At 40.5% G+C, this 15,494-nt stretch overlaps 1 protein-coding gene across 1 annotated transcript in view; it reads right to left on the bottom strand.

Annotated features, from left to right (window-relative positions):
• The window catches only part of vstm2a (V-set and transmembrane domain containing 2A), a 66,273-nt gene extending 57,100 nt beyond the window's left edge, over positions 1 to 9,173 (bottom strand). Inside the window, exons 1-2 of the mRNA XM_061093610.1 lie at positions 9,095 to 9,173; positions 7,824 to 7,990 (exon numbers count right to left, since the gene is read on the bottom strand). Of these exons, the coding sequence (XP_060949593.1) occupies positions 7,824 to 7,990; positions 9,095 to 9,173 (246 nt within the window). The remainder of the gene's footprint in view (positions 1 to 7,823; positions 7,991 to 9,094) is intronic.
• Positions 9,174 to 15,494: the final 6,321 nt, after the last annotated feature.

Raw genomic sequence — 15,494 nt, 5'->3', positions numbered from 1 at the left:
TGTGCATAGCAGGGAGCGACGGAGCTGATGTGAGCAGTTCCCGGTAGCGCGCCTGGTGCATCATATCAACTCCCGGTGCATTTATGAGAGTGAGAATGTTGGCGGAGGCTGCCCAAGCTGCAGTCAAGCAATGATGGAAGGGCGGGGAGGCAGACAGTAAGGTCAGCCGGGGAGCAGGGCAGCCAATGGATTTTATGCTTCCATGCTGTTACACGAACTGGATTTATAAACTCACTTGTTAAGAGAGGTAAAGCTCGCTGTGGCTTGAGTACATTTTGGTCAAAGTGCACTGGTGGATGTTTTATGTAATGGTCGTTTGTATTCTGACCACAGGCCGTGGATGATCTGTTTCCGCTCGCGGGCTTGGCCAAGGGAAAACTTGCATCATGTCTGCTTAGCTTATATATTTTTTTGTTTGAAAATGTCTGACTTCTCCAGACACATCCCACTAGCTTTTAACATATCCCAGGTCAGGTAAGTCCACGTTTGAAACCAGCAGCCATCCTCGCCACTCACACACTCCAGGCGGTGTTTGAGGAATGAAATGCAGTATGAATTTTTAAACAGCACACATCTGCTTGGAGTCTACAGCTTCCTCTCTGATTTTGTTGTGCCTTTTGCTTGATACAGCTTTGGAAATTCATAGTGTCAAGGTGTAGCCTCTCTAATATTCCACATATGCAAAGATTATTTTCTGCTCTCACATCAAGCATTAAATTGATCATAAACATTTATTTGTGTTTATTTATTCTCTTCTTAAGCAGGAATATAGAGAAAATATATACAACTGATCAGAACTCTTTCCCTCACACACACTACTCAGCTTTTCTTTACCCCCTTTATATCCAGACATAATCCCACACCAAATATAATTACCACCGGACAGGGATGTAAAGATTTACTCAATAAATGGATCTTATGGCAAACAACAGTGGCAGGATTAGCTGGATGAGAAACAGAGATCAATCCCAGGGAAATATTGAATCCACCTCTTCAGAATAAGAGGGATTTAGTGTGTTTAACCAAAAGGGGAATTCTCTAATGTGTTTTTAAATTGAAATTCATGGAAATGAGGCTAGTTGTCCACCAAGTGTGACATGCCTCTCGGTTATCCCCATTACCCAGGAGGCTGCTGGGTAATTCCGTCTTGGCTTTGTGGATCTATGATGGGAGGTCAAAGCAGAAATTCACAGCCTCAGGATATATACTTATGTACTGTTGGTGTATATATTACCTGCACTAGAGAAATAGCACATTATGCTTTCACCCCTGACATGTATGTGTGATGTGACAATAGAAACTACACATGGGATTGATATGTGATGTTAGATCAGACAGATGCCTTTGATGTGGATCTATAGTGCCATGTCCAGTATTAGGTGATTTAAGGGTTTTTGGTCATAAATACATGAGCATTACCATTGGAATGTCATTTAATAGATAGTGACAATAAGGAGATACATGAGAACCAATAAGATGGATAGATCTGTGCTTTCTTGCCAGTTATAGATTTAAATTGATATTGATTTTGCATCTCAGAAAGAACCTTTTCTTATTGCATGAATAAAATATATATATGAAACTAGGCACTTAATCTATTTAAGACTTCAGTGTTCTGCTACGCTCACCTTTCTTATTGAAGTGGTGCATTGAACTGTTATTGCAGACTTTGAATTCCTTGTTATTTTGGATCCTGCATTTCTTTTTTCTCCCAATGTTATTATCGAAAACTAATGATGCACCCCTGGTAACAAAATCTAGAAATTACTATAAACCATTAGCACACCAACCAAGGGGATTTCCGATGTTTGAAACATTTCTCTACCTCTGCTGTGCTGAACTCTGTGTTTTGTGCTCCTGAGAAGTAACGAGATCAGAGCCTGGAGACGGACATCGGTTTCAGTGTGGCTATCAATTAGTAGTTTTAGGATTCATTGAAAATGAGGTTGCAAAAGTGCATATTTTACTGCTGTGCCCTGCATACTTAGTTTCTATGATGCATTTCCCCATGTTGTTGTTACAAGATAAGATAAAGGAAACCGGTTTGACACTTTTCTCTGACATTTCGCAGACATTCTCTCTCATCTTTATTTTCTCACTCATACTAGATGTTTGCCTTTTTAGTTTGCTGAAATAATTTAATTAAAACAATTTGAGCTGTTATGAAAAGGGGAGAAATCAATCATATTTGATTTGCTTCAGCCAATGCTGGGCCTGGAGAGAAACCATTAAATAGAGTGTGGATTAAAACACATAATATATAAAAGTCGAATTAAATTGCAACACAGGACATGTTTCTTCAATGTTTGTTGAACTTTCAGGGAATATTACACAGGCCTTGATTTCAAAAAGTCATATTCAGTCAACTAACAGTCACAATGTGTTAAATTTGGTGTGAATTAAGCACTAAATAGTACTGTATTAATTTTCACTGTAAAGGACTATTTTAATGACAAATACATGATTCAAGTTTCCAAAAAGAGATGAAAAAAGTCTACCCCACTTAAATACACATACTGTATTGTACCTGCAAAGTGGGTTCACCAGTAATGTCTCCCATAAACTATGTCTTAATTAAACTTCAGTAATTTGGAACAGTAAGTATGTTATTTTTATCCAAATAACAATGTTGAAATATTTAGAAAATCAGCCAAACATTCCCTGGCAGCATTTAATTAGCTTTCTTCAACAATATCCACTCAATGCATGTATTTATTGTTATGTATAGGCACTCAGATCACACGGTCAATGACAGATACGGATTGTGCTCTTGTTTAAACATTGGAAAGTCGAGAAAGCTTTGAGGCAGCAGACAGGATGTGTTTACTGTCAATATTCAGCCAAAATCATGATCTTGGATCAAAGTCTCTGTTGCCTGGGCGTCAGCACACACACACACACACACACACACACACACACACACACACACACACACACACACACACACACGCACACGCACACGCACACGCACACGCGCACACGCACACGCACACGCACACGCACACACACACACGCACACACACACACAGTCAAAACCGGTTTGTGACGAAGGAAGTGGAGAAGAGCTGTCCACTATTGTGCCGATAACTGAACTCGAATCCCCGTCTTCCAGGGAGATACCAGAAACAGATCGAAGAGATTTAAAACAAGTGGGCTGTGTCGTAGCTCTGCAGAGACGTGGGCTCTGCCCGATCAGCATGACACACTGCACCTCTCACTCTAGTCCTCATGCAGCTCATTACTGTCATCTCAGACAGTTGATTTCAAAAAATGGACCCCGCTGTTAAAAATGGTATATAATGGCTTTGCTGTGACACATCAGCCCTTTTAAACGACAGAAGTGCTACGAGCCTTCCAACCAAGCTATTCCCCTGCTCATGACAAAAATTCTCCCTCAAATCCATGAAATAATAATGCGCAAGATAATACTGTTTCAGAGCTATTCATCCAGTGTGTATTAGAATGAAAAATAATCCACAACCAGGGACTTGTCAGGACATGCAAGCAAAATCAGACAACGGCACAAAATCATTTGCAACCATGGCCCAATGCTGGTTCAGTTCGCATCCAGAACGCCATCCAGACTGATGACCCAGCAGCACCGCGGCAATCTGCTCATTGTCTGAAACGGTAAATGTTTAGCTCACACTCCTCCGCTCTGCGCAATCTTTACTCTCCGTCTTGAATCAACAACATCACAAGTGTAGCAAATCACGTCAGCGACACGACACCTCTCTGTCATGGAGGTGTCCGTGTTTTTGTTTTTTGCCGTCTGCCAGTGTTTGTGCATAATTATGAACTGGCAGCGTGTCATTTCACAATCTGAGAGGACAAATCGTTGTGAAAGCCGAAGCCAAACAGCAGCTTTCTCTGGTGACACGTTTGGTTACTTTGCTTCTCTCTAAAGTACGTCCGGTGCGTTTCATGAAACGGGCTCAAGCATTCTTGCTTGAACAGCGTGGACACTATTTTCCCACAATAAAACATAAACAGTTTGTGGACACAGCACAAATTGGACAAACTATTTTCCGACAAGAACAAACAATTAGGGACAGTCAGGACCATGCCAATGATTTTGCAGGTTTTATCTCCAAATCACATTAATTGCAGATTAAAAGACTGATATTTGTGATATTGCAAACAAATCCCATGTGTAAGTATCAAGTATTATTGGAGCTTCATTGTCAAACACATCAGTGCGACACACTGTTGCGCTGGCTGATGTGTTCCTTCAACTCACACACATATGCACTGGAGTCCCATCTTGATTTGAAACCAATGGGCTGAGAGCCGCAGGTGGGGAAGGAAATCAGAACGTATTGAGAGACAGGATGTGTTGGCTTTGGTCTTTTCGTAGGATTTGTCAAGAAATGTACAAAAGACCACCCTCATCCTTTAAAATGAAGCAATGTCTGGTTCATATGTCTAGGGGTTAAGATCTCGTTGCTGTTTTATTAGAATTATTTCAGTAACTCACCGGAGGGAGGCAGAGATTCGAAGGCTGTCTGCAAAGTATTTATTTTTAATTTTGCTGTCTTACTCTGGCAGTACTTCTCATCCGGCTGTCGTCTTTCTATTTATCTTGATTCCCCTGAGCATCTTTTCAAACGACTGCTGTCGGAAATCTGCTGGCTGACACTTGGACATGTTTTTTTAAAGATCAAACATCATTCTTGTTCATGTAGGAAATAATTAATTATATATAAGGTGCTATATACATTCAACAATGGTTATGTGAACACGTGTATGGCCAAATGTGGATTGTATGTATTTTATGTATGTTTGCTTTTCATGTGACGCTGTAAAAACTAAAATCCCTCTTGGTTCAAAAAACACTGAAACTATAAGACTATAATATCTCTAGGAGGGAATGTTACATTAATATGCAAGAGATGAGGTTTCTTTAACGATTTGTGATATCTGTATTAATAAATATCTTCATTTATTGAAGTCATACTAAATATTTTATTAAATGAACCCCTCTACAATAACCTTAACTCTCAGGCTGGTCACAAAAAATGGCAGAGAGTTATTTAAAGATCTCAGCAGCTCAGTGTGGAATGGTAACAGTTAATTCACAAATTCAAATTTGTTGGAATAAAGACGTAAAACACTGTTTCAACCCTGGTTGACTGAGTTAATCAGTCTGCTGCTGCACTTGACTGGTTGCACTCTACTCTTTTATTGAGATAATAGTTGTGAAGACTTTAAAGTAGTGAAGATGTTAAAGGAATTAATTAATGTGTGAATTGTCAAATATCTTATTCAAAGACATTTTAGTTTCATTTGAATTGACTGTATTCGTGAGAAAGATCATTGTAAGTTGTTTGTATGTTCTCACATGCTTGACCAATGAGGCTGATTCTGAAAGAGACCACGAAAGGAGACAATGCTTCAAATACGGATGCTCCTGCGAAGAAGCTGCAGATTCTTAAACATGGATACTTCACATCCATCTTCAACCTGACGGCAAAGAGGATCTTATACATATAAACTCACTTTCAAGGTGGGAACCCAAGATTATTGCCAGCAGCTCAGTATCAGTGAAATATGGCCACACTTATTCCTTCTGTTCCTAAGTTACGGTGGATAATAAATATCGATTAAATTATTGAATAAAAGACCAGAAAGGTTATTATTTGCAAAACAATGTAACAGCGAAGATGACCTTTGACCTGTTGGAAATAAGATTTCGTTATATTTTAATCCCATCAGACAATTGTATCAAATATTTGCTAATTCATTGTGACCTTGTCCTGTGACCACAACCCTCAGTTCATAACTGAGTTTAAAATGCAACCTGTTCCTGACATACCACGGGCAAAAACTGTATCCCTAGAGATACTGGTGAGTTGTGAACTGTGTTTATAAAGCAGGCGCACAGACACTTTCCACAGACATAATGGATGAGTGCAATGATTTATAGGATAAAGTTAGACTTTCAATCCAATATTTTTTTCTTTATCTGTTTGATATATATTGCTATATTTCCACTTCTCTGTGTATGTTTACCATCAGTATTAATCTTGTCTATGTGGCATTATGGATGGGAATAGATGTCACAAGTGAGGGTTTTGTTATGTTTTGAGATCTACTTTAAAAACTATTCAAAAAATATGTTTGAATAAGATGGATTCGGGCTAAAAATACATAGCAGACTCACAGTAGAATACTTGTAAAGTTGAGAACTGATCCCGGGTCGTTGAGAGTTTAAGATGAACTAACCGCCCACCCATCTACCCCGAGTCTCACTCTCCTTCCTCGGCACTATTTCAATGGGAAACTGCAGTCGGTTTCCTCGACATTCCTCTTTTCATGTCTTCCTCTCAAGGACCCCCACAACTGTCACTTCTCACACATGCAAGCTCATATTTGCATACACGTTTGCTTTCTAAGACATCATCATCATTTCCTCTGAATTTTCAGGAGACCAGCTGGTTCCCAAGCAGCATCTCTCACACAGTCTTCACTCTGTTCCCATTCAAACTGCAGCACTGCAGGACACACATACACACACACACACACACTCACACTCGCACACACACACACACACACACACACACACACACACACACACACACACACACACACACAGACACACACACACACACACACAAAAAACACACACAGAGAGCAGCTTTCATTTCAAAGAGCCTTGCATGATAAGAAATGCGAGCAACAATGCGATGTCTGCATCAATAGGCCACTTCAGCATAACATCCAAAAGTCACGTGGGATCAAACCAACATCAAAGCCTGTCCGATGCCACAGTGAGAGCTGAGCAACAATGGAACAATAATTAAAGCCACATGGATATCCAGTCACCCCTCCATCTCAGACCCACACCCACACACACACACACACACATATCTCTTTGTCGCAGGAATAGAAGGCGCACCATTTGATGCCTGTCACGACAACACACCAAACCCTTTCAAATCTTGAAATGCAGCTACCTGCCACACAATATGTAAGCTAGTCATTTCCATTCATTTGAATGCAGTAAACACTTTCATCCACTAAGCAGCAGATCATTTAGGGGCGAGTGCTGTCATAACCAGCACTAATGCAACAGAAAAATAACAAAATACCAAAGTACTTCCAGTACACTGTTTAATGAGGCAATGTACAAGAATATGCTTTGGCTGTATTGATTCAGCCATGTTTTATCCATTCATGAATAATCAGGCTCATTTACCTCATTTATCGTGTAATTAATATCCAGAACGAGCTAATCTTTTCTTTTTCTTTTTTCACCATAGTCTTTGATTAATGTACTTAGTCTTTCTTTTCCCTTCACTGCTGCTTGTTAAGTGTGTGGGGGAATTATTTTTAACTGTTTGAGGGAACCAAGGGACATCGAATCTGGTACTTAAAAAGTGAGGTTGCACAAATTAAATTGCGGGATGTTTGATTAAAAATTTAACTATCAACGGTAATTTCAAAAAAGAAAATAAAATATCTCCGTGGAGATTAACATGTATCTGCTTAACAATTGTTTCGAGGGTAGTAAAGAGGTTTAAATCGCGCATGAAGTTTCTGATCTCCTCAATGCAGCAGCTGTAGATATTTGAAGGTTACCACGTTTGGGTTTTTTTCACTACTAGAAAGTGGGTAAATAAAAAGTTGTAGCACTTGTTCTTGACATTTACATCAGAGCTTCTACACGAGCAAGACGCTGGTGACATAAGGTGCTTGTGCGTAATAGCGCTGAAACATTTTGGATGCCCTTTTTCCCCTCATGAGTGGGTGTGCTTTATAACATGACTGGCACAGCTCTTGATGGAGAAAGGAGAACAAGAAATAAAGAAGGTCCCCTGTACCTCTTCAGTATTGACGACCTCCTCGCTGTCAGTGGGCTCCGGCGTTTTCACGAACCACCACTGGATCTCCAAATACACAGACGTAGTTCCGCTCTGGAACGCGCACGCCATTTCTATGTTTTGTCCCTCTTTAACCGTCATGTTGGAGGGCAGATCCGTGAAGCGACCTGCAGATGAGAGAGGGGAGAGAGGTGGGAGGGGGTGCATTGGGGGTTGGGGGATTATCGCTTTAATGATCGGCTCGTGGCTGCAGTCAGTCATGACCGTAGCGGGCAGCGCTGTCACAGCACAGCCGTGTTATTTGAACCAAGCGCTTTGAATGAGGTACATTCTTCTTTTAATTGAAGGAGATGACGGGGTCTCCCGGCTGGATGCCACAGATACTGACTGACGCGTCTTTATCTGGAATTTACATAACGCGGAGTCGCACCACATTTTCCTTTTCGTTTTTGCATCATTCTGTGGCTGAAATCCAGCTTCATCAAAAGCTCTATAAACTTCCCTGTATGCCAGAGCTGATACATTAAAGCCCAAAGTGAAAAACACAATAAATACCAATGGAGTTTGGTCTGAGAGAGGCTAAAAGGGGAATACAGGAGAGTGGAGACGACGGTGGCACAGGGGAATAAGAAGCGTGAGGACGTCCATGCATGCAAACTTTCACACCAACCACCGTTTACATGTTATATAGAGAAGAATAGACTATAGCTGGGTTTAATTGTGATTTATAAGTGCAGTTTGAAGGAGGAGGAAGAGGAGCACACACGCAGTTTGAAAGTAACCTGCGATGAAGCACTGGCTCCGGACTGTCGCTTTCAGGACCACGGACAGCCGCAGTCAGCAGCGGTAGCAGCTGTCCGTGGTGCTGAAACCACCGCTTTCCTACAAACTCGCTATTCTATTAAACTCCTTTCTTGTAATGGCCGCAACCGGTTTTCCAGCAATGGAACAAACAGCTGCTGGTTTTCATGCACACGAAGCCAAACCACTTGATTTCAAAGAATCACCAGTTGCATTTTCTCGTCGTCGTCACCGTCCTCGCTTTTCATCGTGAGCCCGCTTTTCCCTCACCGCGCTTATAACAATCCATCTTACTTAAAACATTTCCCCTCCAAGCGTTCCGCTCCTGTGCTTTTCCACAAAGGCTTCGCACTTTTAACACTTTCTCCGACCGAGTAGCCTCCGCCGTGCAGGGGCATGAACACGAACACACTGATGTAGACTGAAGAGAAATAACAATATGTATATGAACGTGTATATGCGATTCTTACCTTCGAAGGAGAATCCAAATTGCACACAAAAACCGGCTAGGAAAACAAATCCAACAGTATCATGAGAGGTCCACATCATTCCAATGTAGAGGGAAGGATTTTTTACATCAGCCGAAGGATGGAAAATACGAATCTTTCCACTGCAAAATCAAAAATAAGCCAACACACCAGCAAAAGTCAAACAGTCGCTGAGCGGATTTGTTTAAACGGAGATTGCCGAAGGTGTAACATGCTGCAAAAGCACAGCTCGTCGTTGCTGAAGTTGTTTCTTTATTCTTGTATTTCCCCTCTGCTCCTCTGTGTCTCTCTGCAGGAGAGGATGTCGACTGCTCGGCTGCACTGAGGTCTGTGGAATAGCCGGGCTGCGGTGTAGACACGTCAGTCTAGTGGATCACTGTGGAATCCGCACGCTCCGCACACCTCTGCAAATCCAGTCCTCCGCCGGCCCACCGCTGTCACCTTGACCGCTTGATTCAAAAATGCGCCGCGCGTTTCTGCGGCACAGAGAGAAGAAGAAGACAAAAAAAATCACAGCATCTTAATGAGGGGGTTGGTTTGAGGTGGAGTTTGCTCTTTGTGTTTTTATATTTATTGCTATTTTTCTGCGTGCTGCCCTATTGTTTTTAAAAGATAAGATGCGTTGAATGGTCACTTAACAGCAGATAAACAGGCAGAATAGACCGCACCCCCAGTCGAAGCCATAAAAGTCTATCACGTAAGGAAGTGTGGCGTATTTAGAGAGTTATGCAGTCAGTCCCACAGCCAGAGGCTATAAAACAATACTTTGGCATTAGGGGGGGAGAGGGAGGGAGAGGGAAGGGGGTGGACCAGCGACTCAGCAAGTGCAGGGCGAGCAAGGCACGTCCAGAGTCATTAAGATAGAAGAGACCCTGCTGGACGATTATTGGTCTCCTGGGCAGACTGGGAACACTCTGCCCTTTGTTACAATGGGCACAAATCGTGCCACTCCTAATATTTGCTCTTAATTGATTCAGAGACCAATCAGGGATCATCCTTCTGAGACTGAGCACTATACTCCTCCATCAACTCAAGTGTGTATGTGGGCAGAGGTGTTAAAGAGACTGGTCTAAAGTCAGCTGGATAATCACTGGTCCCAGCTGTCATCTGGTTCACAGCACATCCACATCTGCTCTAGTGTGGGTTTGATGTATAAATACAACGATTTCCTTGGTCTTTTGTTTAACACAGACAGATAACTTTACCCCCCCAAAAAATATGTTCAAGGTAATTTGAGGTGGTATGATTACACACATTGTTTACTCCAGTAGATGTGTCATATCCAGCCCTGGTGTTCAGGTCATGTTTTTATCATTTCTGTTATTGAGTATTTGTCTTCCTGTTTTATTTTGTATAATTGTCTCATTTCAGATCTTCACTTCCTTCCACCCCTGTGTTTGATAACCTGCTTTGCTCTCATGTGTTTCATCTGTGTCTCATTATCTAACGCCCATCAAAGTATTCAGTCTAAGTGTTTCTTCTGTCTGTTGCTTTCCCTCGTGAGAGTTGGTGTACGACCCGCTTCTCCTTGTTGTTTGATCTGTTTTTGCCTGATGTCTTGTGTGATTGACCCGCTGTGTACTGAACTCAGGTATTTGACCTAATTCCTGCGTCACAAGTTGTGCATTTCAGTCATTTGTTTCTTGTAGGTAGATATTAAGTTCACACACTTGTTGTGTTCAAAACAACTCAAGTAAAGGTAAAAGTACTCAGTCAACGTCTTTACTTTAGTGAAAGTGTAAAGGTACAGGTTTTGAAATGTACTTCAAGAACAATATATATATATATATTTATTCTGGCTGTGTCTGTGAAAAGCAAACTGAGACTAATGTCACATTAATATAATTCAATGACGATTTAACTCGAACCACTCTCACTCTCAATAGAATAAAAAAACAAACTAAAAAGTTAAAGCAAGAAAGGATTTGTGAGCATGAAAAACTGTCCACGAGCAAATATGTCCAATGTATTGAATGAAATATTCTTGATTTAAATGAGGCCAGGATTAAAAATGTGTTGCTCACTTTTGTCGTATAGGTTATGAACGTTATCAGTAATGTTGCCCAATTATTTTCCTTCTTCCATGTTGTAACAGAGATATGCACTGCGCCTCTTCTCTGCACTTGAGATTCCCTCTGTTGTCGGTTTTGTCTTGATACGTCCTTTACACTGTGTCACGTATGCACTGATAGATACAGAACAAGAAATCGTCCTTTCTCTGTAATTGTCCATTTAGGTTGAAAGCCGTCTTTATGTTGAAAAGGCAGCGCTCAATCATGCAAAATCAAAAAAGACAATTCCCCTCAAAAGCATAGAAGAAAAATAGTAAGGAGCGTGTTTTGAAAATGCAAGGAGTAGAAAGTTCAGAAGTTAAAATGTAAAGTAAAATCCAAAAAGTTGTCATCTAAACAAATACTCAAGTAAATTACAGATACCTGAAAAATCTACTTAGGTACTGCATCAAAGTATTTGTACTTCAGCAGAACAAGAGTCCTTTGTCTTGTATTATATTTGATACTTCTTTTATTATTATCTACAAGAAATTTCAAGCTTATAATCTTTGACTTCGTTGTTTATCAGCAATTGTTCTTGAGTATTTTTGGGACATTTCCTGCTTTTATTTTGACAGCATGGATCTAAGAGTGGTGACAGGAAATTAGCGTTAAATGATGAGGCATGAAATGGTTAAAAGTTTTCCAGCTGGATTCGAAAAATGTACAACTCTTTAGTCACTGTGGACTCACTGAATCATTACAGCAGCCAGTAACCCAGAAAATGTATTACAAATGAGCATGTTGCTATTATTTAAATATATACTTGAATAATGTGAGCCTATCGTTTAATTCTTAAATGAGGAGGGAGAACAAAATGACAGTTTTTAAAATGTACTCTCAGACAGATGAAGAGAAAGAGAGATGAAGAAGTTTTCTGTAATCCCCAAACTCATATCAATCAACGGTTGATTTGTGCAAATTGATCATATTGCACAGAGACCTCTCCAAATCTGTGAAAAGGCAAAAGTGGAAATAAAGAAATACTTCATGTGAAACAAAACAGTTTTAAATTCAAATTTAAGTTTGGATGTTGGACCACAGTACTATTACTATCACTTAAGCTTATTAACAAACAAGCATTCAGCGCAAATTCACAGTAGCTCTTGTATGAGGAGGATACTGAACAGCCGTTAATAGTTGACCTAAAATATCTATTTGTATTTTAAATGACTGTAATTGGTTAAATTAGACATATAATCAGAATGATGCTGACGTGCTCTGTTTTCATAGGAGATGCAGCAAGAGGAGAAATGTACAAAACACTGTCATCAAGGTCACCTTGAAAGAACACACATGTGTCTGAGATGCACTGCACTGTATGTCTCTGGATGTAGTTTGTACTTTGTTCTTGTCACATGATGATATTACTTTGCATCCCTGCACTGATTTATTTGTCCATTCTTGTTTGATTAAGGAGATGAACTCAGTGTTGGATGATGAGCAAAAGAAAAAAAGAGTTATACCAGACGAGCAGTGTTGGTCAAGTTACTTCTAAAAAGTAATTAGTTACAGTTACAAATTACTTCTCCCAAAAAGTAATTGAGTTAGTAACTCAGTTACCACATTGTTAGAGTAATTAGTTACTCAGCAAAGTAACTGTGGCGTTATTTTTCATGTTTTATAACGCTGTTACGTTCTGTAACATCTTTAACGTCAAAGATGTTTATATTAACTGATTGAAGAATAAAAACACTATATACAGTATTTTAGAACATTTGGTATTTATTTGAACTCAATAGATTGCAGCCTGCCATATGATGCATAGAATTAAAACATATAAAAATAAATATTGAAAATAAAATTCAAGTGCAAATGTAAACTTGGGTAAAAAGAAACAAAGGAAAATCTGGCCATTAAGTAGTGTGAGAAGTAGTGCCGGTACTTCCAGTTATTGAACGCTACTTTTGAATTTCCCTGGCTCGTCGCCATTGTCGCTGTCTTGAGCTGTAGTCAGAGCGTGCAGTGAGACAGCTCTCTCCACGCAGCTGGGGTGTAATATTGTAACGGATCGAGAGACCCCCCCCCCCCCACACCAGAGTGTTGTTTGACAGCCGTCGCCGGATGATGACGTAGAGAGCGACGTCAAGCCTATTTATTGGTGGAGAAGGAGTCGCAAGGGACAGGAGAAAGCGGAAGTGCGGGGGAAGCCGGCAAACAGCGTGACCACTATAGCGGAGGAAGTGAAAGAGAGGCAGTGGAAACCCTCAAAACTAAGGAGCGGACCTCTGAGAGAGACTGAGTAAGCCCTGGCCGGTCGGGGACTGCGGAGTCGCTGCCGGTTGAGATCGCCGACTGACCGCTTCATTCAACCAAATTGTAGTAACGCGCCACTTTACATTATCAATAACGATAACGGCGTTGTAACGATGACAAAAGTAATTAATTAGATTACTCCGTTACTGAAAAAGAACTCCGTTAGTAACACCGTTATACTTAAACGCCGTTACTCCCAACACTGCAGACGAGGCACATAATGTGGTTTGTGTTCCTGTGTCTTCTCACTGCTTCAATCCTTGTGCGCCTCCTTTTCAAACTACAAAAGACAAACAGCTTTATCAGCACGATGCGTGGCTGCTTTGTTGTGAGCAAAGGCAGAGGGCGCCACACATTACAGTCCAGCCACCAAACTCTGGGCTGGTTTGGGGGGAAATGTGTGTGGGTACTCACTGACCCTCTTTTTTCTTTTGGCAGAAGTCATACGATACTGAGAGCATCTGAAATATCACAACTTGAACAAAAAAAACACATATTTATAAATGTAATATTAGTAGGTTTGTGAGTATTTCAGGCATTGTGTCCCTTCTCTGTAAAGCACAGCAGAAACCACTTGTATTGGATGTCTTTACAGACTGTCGACAGTTTATTAAGTCAAATGTATTTAGTGATGTTGGCCATATAAAAGCAATTTAAAATCAAGATAGACGCCTAAAATTTACAAGAAAAATGTATGTTGATTTTTAAACTTCTTTGTCCTCAGTGCAAAGCAAATGAGTATTTAATTAACATAGTTCAAACTAATTCCGACGGACCAAACCCTGCAAATGTTACTCCAAGGACGGTTGCCTGCAGCTGATACTGCAGCCACAAAATACAAAATATTTGGTATAACAATGCTATGGTTAAGGTTTGGTTAGGTTTAGGCACAGTGTTGTAGTTTAGGGAAATAACATAGTTTAGTGTTAAAATACGAAAAATCAATCATCGATACATTTAGTTTGTATTACCCAGTCACAATTTGTCCCCTAGGGATCAACTAGTGCGACATCCTCTGTGTTTAACTCTCAGGAAGAGTGAGGAAAACTACAAAATTAGCTTTCAACAGGAAAAAAGAAAAAAGAAACATGTGAGATACTCAGGATCAACAGAAGTGCATTAGATACTCTGTGTAACAGAGCATGTCAACAAAACAATATTTACAACATTCATGTGAAGAGGCCATGTCTACCATACATGGAGAGGTCAATGGAAGTTCAAAGTAATAACACAAAACAAAACATGTTTAACGGGAGCAGTAATGATAATTATAATGACATTTGGTATTCATATATAAATTGGTATTGCCCATAATGGTAGTAGACCTATATGTGATGAGGTTTATTGTATATCTAAGCAATCTAGTTCATGGATTAGTCATAATCTATGATCATCTGCCACCATGATCCATGATCCACGATCCTGGATCTACGATAAAGCACAAGGACTCCAGGGAGGACGTCGAGTCAGTAACATGTACTGATGAGGCAAGAGAAGCTTCATGTATCATGTGTCCACCGGCAATCTGGACCTATAGCAGCATTGCTTTTGCAGACCTGGTCCAGGACAGACCTCAACCAGATAAATAGGGGTTAGGGTGAGGAGGGGAGCTGTGTGATACTGTCTACAATAATAAACACATGGGTAAACTGATGGAAGGGTTGGGGTTTGAAGGAACCAGTGGTGCCAGGAAATTTACAGTGTTTTACATGTTAATATTTGATGCTTAGATGACCCTCCCTCCCACCGCGGCCTCCTCCGTCCTCCCTGCACAGATTTGTCACGCTACACTAATGTCACCTGACTTCTCCCTCTGCTCCCATCATGGTTCCTACAGGCACTGGAGGGCTGCGGAAACAGTGGACGTTGTTGTTTCTCTCGAAAGAAGGTTTCCAAAGGTTATGTCCTGTTGTTCTTTTGAAGGGGAATCTACATTTGCTGGGGGGGATCTGTGGTTAAGATTTCATTCTTTACAGTAAAAACTAAAGTAAAAACATAAAGGATTGTATGGATATAAAACAGGATGTTTCCAGTATTTTACTGTACAATACCATGATTAACTCTGCAGTATATTT

The sequence above is a fragment of the Limanda limanda genome, chromosome 20 (assembly GCF_963576545.1).
Source record: "Limanda limanda chromosome 20, fLimLim1.1, whole genome shotgun sequence".
In the NCBI taxonomy this organism is placed as follows: domain Eukaryota; kingdom Metazoa; phylum Chordata; class Actinopteri; order Pleuronectiformes; family Pleuronectidae; genus Limanda; species Limanda limanda.
The sequence above is the reverse complement of the archived record's forward strand: the minus strand, read 5'-3'. Positions and strand labels throughout refer to the sequence as shown.